The sequence below is a fragment of the Colobus angolensis genome, unplaced genomic scaffold (assembly GCF_000951035.1).
Source record: "Colobus angolensis palliatus isolate OR3802 unplaced genomic scaffold, Cang.pa_1.0 Scaffold150, whole genome shotgun sequence".
In the NCBI taxonomy this organism is placed as follows: Eukaryota; Metazoa; Chordata; class Mammalia; order Primates; family Cercopithecidae; genus Colobus; species Colobus angolensis.
The window spans coordinates 52,600-60,776 of NW_012114600.1; the positions used below are offsets into that span (position 1 = coordinate 52,600).

Genomic DNA, 8,177 nt, shown 5'->3' on the forward strand with positions numbered 1-8,177 from the left:
GGGAGTTGCTTGAACCTGGGAGGAGGAGGTTGCGGTGAGCTGAGATAGCGCCATTGCACTCCAGCCAGCGCAACAAGAGCAAAATTCTGTCTAAACAACAACAACAACCCATCAGATCTGGTGAGACTCACTCATTATAATGAGAACAGCATAGGGGAAACCACCCCCATGATTCAATTACCTGCACATGGTCCCGCCCTTGACACATGGGGATTATTACAATTCAAGATGAGATTTGGGTGGGGACACACAGCCAAAACATACTAAGAACTAATTGTTCAATGGAGAGGCATCCATTAAATATAGACATGCAAAACCCACAACTACTTTTGTGCAACTTCTTTATTTCAGTTTTAGTTTCACACAAAGGCAAAGAGAACAGAGAGTGGGGAGGCAGGAATAATGCTGGGTCACCCCTAGGAAGTGGGGAAGAGGCTGCAGCCAAGAAGAATGAGTCAGACTGCTCCTCCTTGGCTTTCTTGGTAATAGCAATGAACAAAAAGACCAGGCATGGACTCCAGGCTTAAGTTAACAAGGTCAGTCTGTTCAGGCCAAGCAATGGAAAGGAAGTGTCAGATCTGTCCAATCCATGCTCATAAAGAGGAAATAAGGCCTAGGTCCATCTATTGAGGCCTTGGCTCTGGGTTGGCTAGGGCCCTTCTCTTTGAAGGTCTAGGCCGCTGTCCCCAGGGCACATAGGGGCCACGGGGACGATACCTGCCAAAACCCCTATGGACAACAGGGGCAGGCCGCTGATAAGGGGGTGTGAGGAAGAAGGGCATGGGCAGCTGGGGACCAATCGCAAAGTTGTCTTGGAAGAAGAAACCTGTATGGGCTGATGAGGGGACATCTGAATGGCAATAGAATTGATCTGACTGGAAAGTATGGTCTGAGGAAAAACAGGCATCTGGGGGACCCTGTGGGAACCGGGGCATTTCCTGGTGAAGGGGAATGGGAGGAGGAGGCTGTTGGGGTAGGAGCGGGAGCAGCGGCAATCGCTGAGGTGGGAACCCAAGGAGGGGGCAGTATGTGGGGGAAGGTAAGGGTGGGGACAGAGGTAAGGCCGGGTGATTTCTGTTGGCCTGGGGCGGCCCTTCAACTCTCGGGCCAGGTTTTTTCTTCTTGATCCACTCGCCCACAGGATGGCGCTGGGGCAACTCCACACCCCAGGCGTCAGCCACGTGGGCCAGCAGCAGCTGGGAGAGGCAGCGGTGCACGCGTCCATTCCAGTGCACCCCGTCCGAGTGCAGGTTCTCCCTCGCGTGGTGGAAGTAAAAATGCAAGTCCAGTACATCGAAGTTATGTTTACGTGCCTCGGTGGCGCTGTAGAAGTTGGCTTCGACCACTCCGTTTCTCAGGAAGGTGGCCTTCTGCTGCCGGAGCTCGGGCGGAAGGAAACTCCCGGTGACTTCCTCGCCCACAGGCATGGCCGTGTTCCACACCAGGAGGCAAGACTCGGGCAGCACCTGGCCCAGGCACTGGAACAGGTTCTCCAGGTTCTCCAGGTAGCTCCACCAGGAGTTCGGACCATACCTGGAGATGTCCCAGAGGCAGGAATTCATGATGACCAGGTCCGGGACATGCTCGCCCGACTGCAGCTCTTTCAAGATGGTCTGGAGGTAGTCAGAGTACACGCGGGTGAGGAAGTAAAAACGCACCAGATGGTGGTCGGAGCGGAACTCACGAACTTCACGGTAGTTACAGCCGTTGTGCATGCGGCCGCGCTGGCCTCCGTCCACCAGCTCATCTTGTTCGAAGTTCAGCTCCCCCTTTGCTTTGAGCTGCCGGGGAGTGAGCAGGCAGTCCTTCTGCAGCAGAAGTACCAGGTCCTTGTACACCGCCCTATGCACAGAGTCCCCCAGGATGACCACGAACTTATTGTGGAGCAGCTGCCGCACTTCGGAGGCCCGCAGGAGGATCATGACGCCCAGGGTGCACGGCCTAGCTCCTTCCTTTGCACAGGGTGGGTCTGCGGATGGCTAGGACAGAAGGAGAGAACCGCTGGGAGGGACTCACCTCTGGGTGGAGCGCCCAGTGCAGGTCGGGGATAGGGAGACCATGGGGAAGGGGATGACACAGTGGCCTCTGCCCCGAGGAGTGGACCTGGAGTGTCCGCATAGCAGGCTCCACCAAGCCTGGACCTGGGAGATGGGCGAGAGAGCCAAAAGCCTTCTTTGTCTAGTCGCAGTTTGGGCCTGGGGCTTGACCTCTGAATGGCCTGAGGCTGCTGTTGGAGGCTCAGGTTCCACCTGGTGGGGAGGAGCCAAGTACGGATCCACCCTTCCTAGGGCTGAGAGTGCTAGCAGGATGCCTAGCCAAGAGCCTGGAAGCAGCCCAGAAGCTTAAGTGGAGATGGTTAGCACTATGCCACTGTTAGATAATGAGGACCCCAAGTATGCAAGAACATGGAGAATGTTTGTGATGTAATGTTAAGTGAAAGAAGTTACATCCCATACTGAATGCTCCATCACTTAAACTATGTAAAAGAGATATGCATAGATAACATTGAAAGGAAATATGTAAAAACATATCTTCATAGAATAGGATTATGGTTGACTTCCCTTCCCTTTTATTTTTGTAAATATCCTTTATAGTCTTAAATTGCTTGCTATAGCTTTAAAAGAATTAAATGAAATGCAACAGGTAACACAAGGAGAGTACCTGTGCTAGGTCAAGAACATAAAAACAGGCTGGGTGCAGTGGGATTACGCCTGTAATCCCAGCACTTTGGGAGGCTGAGGCGGGCGGATCACCTGAGGTCGGGAGTTCGAGACCAACCTAACCAACACGGAGAAACCCCGTCTCTACTAAAAATACAAAATTAGCCCGGTGTGGTGTCACATGCCTGTAATCCCAGCTACTTGGGAGGCTGAAGCAGGAGAGTTGCTTGAACCCAGGAGGCAAAAGTTGCCAGTGAGCCGAGATCACACCATTGCACTTTAGCCTGGGCAAGAGCGAAACTCCGTCTCAGAAAACAAACAAAAACAAAAAACAAAACAAAACAAAAATACCAGTAAAAACAGACTTATTTTACAAGGAAGTAGCTGTTTCTCATCAATAGGACTGAAAAAAATCAGGATAAAACTGGAAATAATTTGAATACGTTTCAGCTGTAATATTATTTGCTTTACATTTGAAGAAAATTGGAATATGCCACTCCAAAATGTGCACTTTAGCATGAGGATTATTTTGAGCAGAAAGCAACTGAAAATTGACAGATGCAGGAAGTTATCTGCCCTCCTCTTATCTGGCCTAGAATCAGGGCATATATTTCTCTTTGAGGAAGGTAAACACCCTTCCCCCAACCAGGGAAACAAGAGCAACTCTTATCAATCAGACAGGTTATCATCCTTTTCACCAAAGACAGGGAATAGACACCAAGACGATTTTTCATAAATAGACCTTACTATAACAACCCTTATCTTCCATGAGCTCCCCCCATTTATTTCCCAGTCACTTCCCCACAATTCATCATCCCTTAAAGCCCAAAGCCCTAAGTTTCACTGTTTTCCGGTGCACTCCCTGCCTGCCAATGTTAATTTAAAAACTGTGGCTGGTGCGGTGACTCACGCCTGCAAACCCAGCACTTTGGAAGGCCAGGGTGGGCGGGATCACTTGAGCTCAGGAGTTCGAGATCAGCCCGGGCAACATGGGAAAACGCCATCTCTATACAAAAATTACCCGGACATGGTGACACACGGCTGAGGCGGGAGGATGGCCTGGGCTCAGGCTGAGGCTGCAGTAAGCAGTGTTCCAGCCACTTCACTCCCGCCTGGGCCACAAAGTGAGACCCTATCTCTAAATAAATAAATACACAAACAAATAAAATGTCTAGATCTGTATCTTGGCAACACACACAAAATAAATAAATAAAATTGTGTGCCTTTTCTTCCGTTAATCTGTCTTTTGTTAGTTTAATCTGTACGCCCCCAGGTACTGAAGCTAAAAGAGTAGAGAAAAAGTTTTTTCTCTCCAGCACATTGGATGCAATGTTAAAAGCTGTGAAACTCATCCTCAAAACTTCAGATTATTTCAAGCTGCCATTTACAACTCATATCCACAGATGACTAAATAGTAGAAACACTAAAATACTGCTAGAGATTGCAAATGGGAGGAACATGGCATCCATTTCATCTACTTACACAAAGCCATGAAAATCCGGTGCAGCTTGAAACTTGTAAGATTTTATGCATTAGTAAACATTTTAATAGGTGTGGGTGGATAGCTGTTATTAAACTATACATTCAAGTTTTAAAAGCTATATATCCTATTTTAGTTTTAAATGGATATAAATACAAAAATGAAAATATTAAAATAGGTAGAATATTGTTTCATAAGAGAACAGTTGAAAATATTGACATCTTCCCCACAAAGAATCTTCACTAAAATATTTTTACTATCAGAATAAAAGTTTTGGCTGGGTGCGGTGGCTTATGTTTGTAATCCCAGCACTTTGGGAGACTGAGGCAGGAGGATTGCTTGAGACCAGGAGTTTGAAACCAGCCTGGGCAACATAGCAAGACCTTCATCTCCAAAAAAAAAAACCAAACAAAGAAAAACAAAACAAAACTGAAGCAAACTCCAAACCCCTTTGGGACTCAAGCATATTCATTTGTTTAGATTCATTTATTCCTCCAACTCACACTTAATAAGTGCCTACCATATGCTCCACATAGGGAGCATAAAAATAAGTAAAATATGATCTTGCCCTCAAAAAGCAGACCAGAAACACTGGTTGATAACTGTATTATCATGTGGAAAGTGGTAAGGGCCAAGAACTGTGAAAGTCTAGGGTCTTTGGGAAAAGTATTCCTTCCCACTCTAGACTCAAGTCTCCAAAATGCAAAATGTGAAGACAGAAACCCTTTCCTCTTGTGTTTTCAGGGCTCCCGTGCTAGTCCAGCTCTCTGTGCCTTCTCTGGGTCAGCACTCTGGCCATAATCTGTGCCCTAATGCGCCTCCCTGTTAACACAGTTCTGTCTGGAAGCTGGCAGATCTGAGAATTATTCAGTGCTGTCTCTGCCATGGTGTTGCTTACGGAATTCCCTAATGCGCTCCTTCTCTGCCAGCCAAGTGCCCTAGACTTGGAAAGATATTAAGTTCAAGTCCACTACTTAAAGACTGTCAGAGGCACTTAAGAGTTGAAGGAAACTAGGGTATGTCACCCCAAAATATGCCTCTCTGATATAAATATTTTTGAGCGAAGATGCTTGAGAATCAGCGGTGGCAGAAACGGCCTCCAGATCTGTCCTTTCTTATCAAGCCATAAAAATTCCTATGAAAACGCGGCCTTCTCTGCACCAGCGCAAGAAGATAACCCTTGTTTCCAGTGACTTAAGAAGTGACCGCTGCAATGGAGCTGTATAAATAAACTTACCGAAAAAAACCCTTATCCTCCACTAGCTTTATACCCCCCTCCATTTATCTCCTAGCAACTCCCCTGGAATTTACTACCCCTAGCTTATACCCCTTTGTCCTGTCATTTCTTCACAAATTGTGTAGTTCTTTGTCTACAAGGGATAAAAGCTTTCTGCTTTGGCCGTTTCTTGGGGTCTTCTCTCTTATGAGGGTCCCCATGTACATGTAAAAAAATTGATAAAACATACATGCTTTTCTTCTGTTAATCTGTCTTGCATTAGTTTGGTTCCAAGCCCACCCGAAGATCCCACTTAAGAAGATCCACTTAAGAAGATGGGTAGAGGCTATCCATAGCCCCGTCTACAGAGTAATAGCAAAGGGCATTGCGTTTGGAATCATACTACCTGGGTTTGAATCCTAACTCTTCTATTTGCTAGCATTTTGAACTTGGGCAAGTTATTTAGCCTTTCTCTGCCCTAATTTTCCAGATCTGTAAAATGGACCTATTAGTAGACTTCATACATCTGATGTAAGGATTAAATGTAAACTGTTTATAATAATGCCTAATGAGAAGTGCTGATAAGAGTTAGTTATTATTATTAAAAGTTGAGCATCCCTAATTCAAAATTCCAAAGTTCTTCCAAACCCAAAACTTTTTGAGAGCCAACATGATGCTCCAAGTTACACTGAACACATTACTTTTTCACTATATTAATGGTATGTTGGCCAGGTGAGGAGGCTCACGCCTGTAATCGCAGCACTTTGAGAGGCCAAGGCAGGTGGATCACTTGAGACCAGGAGTTCAAGACCAGTCTGGCCAACATGGTGAAATCCTGTCTCTACAAAAAATACAAAAATTAGCCAGGCATGGTGGCACATGCCTGTAATCCCAGCTACTCGGAGGCTGAGGCAGGACACTCCTTGAACCTGGGAGGCAGAGGTTGCAGTGAGCTAAGATCGTACCACTGCATTCCAGCCTGAGCCACAGAGCGAGGCTGTGTCTCAAAAAAAAAGAGAAAAGTATGTCATATTTTCTACTATTAAGTACTTATGTGTTAGTAAGTGTAAGAAAATGATTACTTGCCGGGCACGGTGGCTCACGCCTATAATCCCAGCACTTTGGGAGGCTGAGGCGGGCAGATCACGAGGTCAGGAGTTGAGACCATCCTGGCTAACACGGTGAAACCCCATCTCTACTAAAAGTACCAAAAAAAAAATGAGCTGGGTGTGGTGGCAGTCGCCTGTAGTCCCAGCTACTCGGGCAGCTGAGGCAGGAGAATGGCGTGAACCTGGGAGGCGGAGTTTGCAGTGAGCCACGATGGCGCCACTGCACTCCAGCCTGGGTGACAGAGAGAGACTTCATCTCAGAAAAAAAAAAAAAGAGAAAAGAAAATGATTACTTGTCGGTTGCCTCTAAACATATAAACTGAGTCAGAAATGACGGTGAGTTCAAACAACCAGAGTCCACATGAGTGGTTAAGATTGTGACACCTTTGCTTTCTGATGGTTCAATGCACACAGATTTTGTTTCCTGCACAAAATTCAAAGTATTGTATAAAATTACCTTCAGGCTATGTGTATATGCTGTATATGAAACATAAACGAATTTTGTGTTTCCACTTGGGCCCCATCCCAGCCTATGTACGGGCATCCCCACATACATGCAAATATTCTGAAATCACCCCAAAATCTGAAATCCAAAACACTTTTGTTTTGATTTCTCTTCTTTTTCTTTTTTTGTTTTTTGAGGAGTTTCACTCTTGGTGCCCAGGCTGGAAGGTGCAACCTCAGCTCACTGCAACCTCTGCCTCTTGGGTTCAAGTGATTCTCCTGTCTTAGCCTCCCAAGTAGCTGGGACTACAGGCATGCGCCCACCATGCCTAACTAATTTTTTATATTTTTAGTAGAGATGGGGTTTCACCATGTTGGCCAGCTGGTCTTGAACTCCTGACCTCAGGTGATCCGCCATCCTCAGCCTCCCACAGTGCTGAGATGACAGGTGTGAGCCACTTTTTATTCCAAGCATTTTGGATAAAGGATGTTCAATCCATACTTAGGAAGTTCGAGAATACCAGGTTAATAATCAATAAAGGAGAGATTACAATATTTGTTCTGCTTGTTTGTCAGGGTTCTACGAAGATCAAATTAGATGATGCAAGTGAAATATTTTGGCTAAAACAAAATGTTTATTGAACAGCTACTAGATCCCAGGTGCTTTACCAACATTACCTCTTCATGAAGTAACTTTTTTTTTGAGATGGAATTTCACTCTTGTTGCCCAGGCTGGAGTGCAGTGGCGCAATCTCGGCTCACTGCAACCTCCGCCTCTTGGGTTCAAGCAATTCTCCTGCCTCAGCCTCCTGGGTAGCTGGGATTACAGGTGCACATCACCACGCCCAGCTAATTTTTTGTAGTTTTTTAGTAGAGACAGGGTTTCACCATTTTGGCCAGGCTGGTCTCGAACTCCTGACCTCAGATGATCTGCCCGCCTTGGCCTCCTAAAGTGCTGGGATTACAAGCGTGAGCCACCACACCCAGCCCTTTATGAGATAACTCTTATTCCCATTTTACAGGGAAAGCTATTGATGTGATAGAGTTAAGATTTAGTCCAAAGTCTATCTCTAATAGAAGAAGGATCTTTTCCTATCTTTTTCTTATTCATAGTCAGGCAACCCTCTCCTTTGCCCAGGAGAGGTGGTCACGAAGGGAGGGGATGGTTGGTGAATGAGTATAATCCCATATCCTAATCTCAAGCAGGAGACAGAAAAACACATAAAGACTTTGAATTCAGAAGAACTCAGGCAGGGTGCGGTGGCTCA

General features: G+C 46.2%; 1 protein-coding gene across 5 annotated transcripts in view; it reads right to left on the bottom strand.

Moving 5' to 3' along the window:
* Window positions 1-324: 324 nt before the first annotated feature.
* PCED1B (PC-esterase domain containing 1B) overlaps window positions 325-8,177 on the bottom strand; it is a 175,813-nt gene continuing 167,960 nt past the window's right edge. For all 5 annotated transcript variants that reach the window (XM_011936046.1, XM_011936043.1, XM_011936044.1 and 2 more), the window contains one exon: window positions 325-1,979. In XM_011936046.1, the coding sequence (XP_011791436.1) occupies window positions 624-1,922 (1,299 nt within the window). In that variant the 5' untranslated portion in view covers window positions 1,923-1,979 and the 3' untranslated portion in view covers window positions 325-623. The remainder of the gene's footprint in view (window positions 1,980-8,177) is intronic.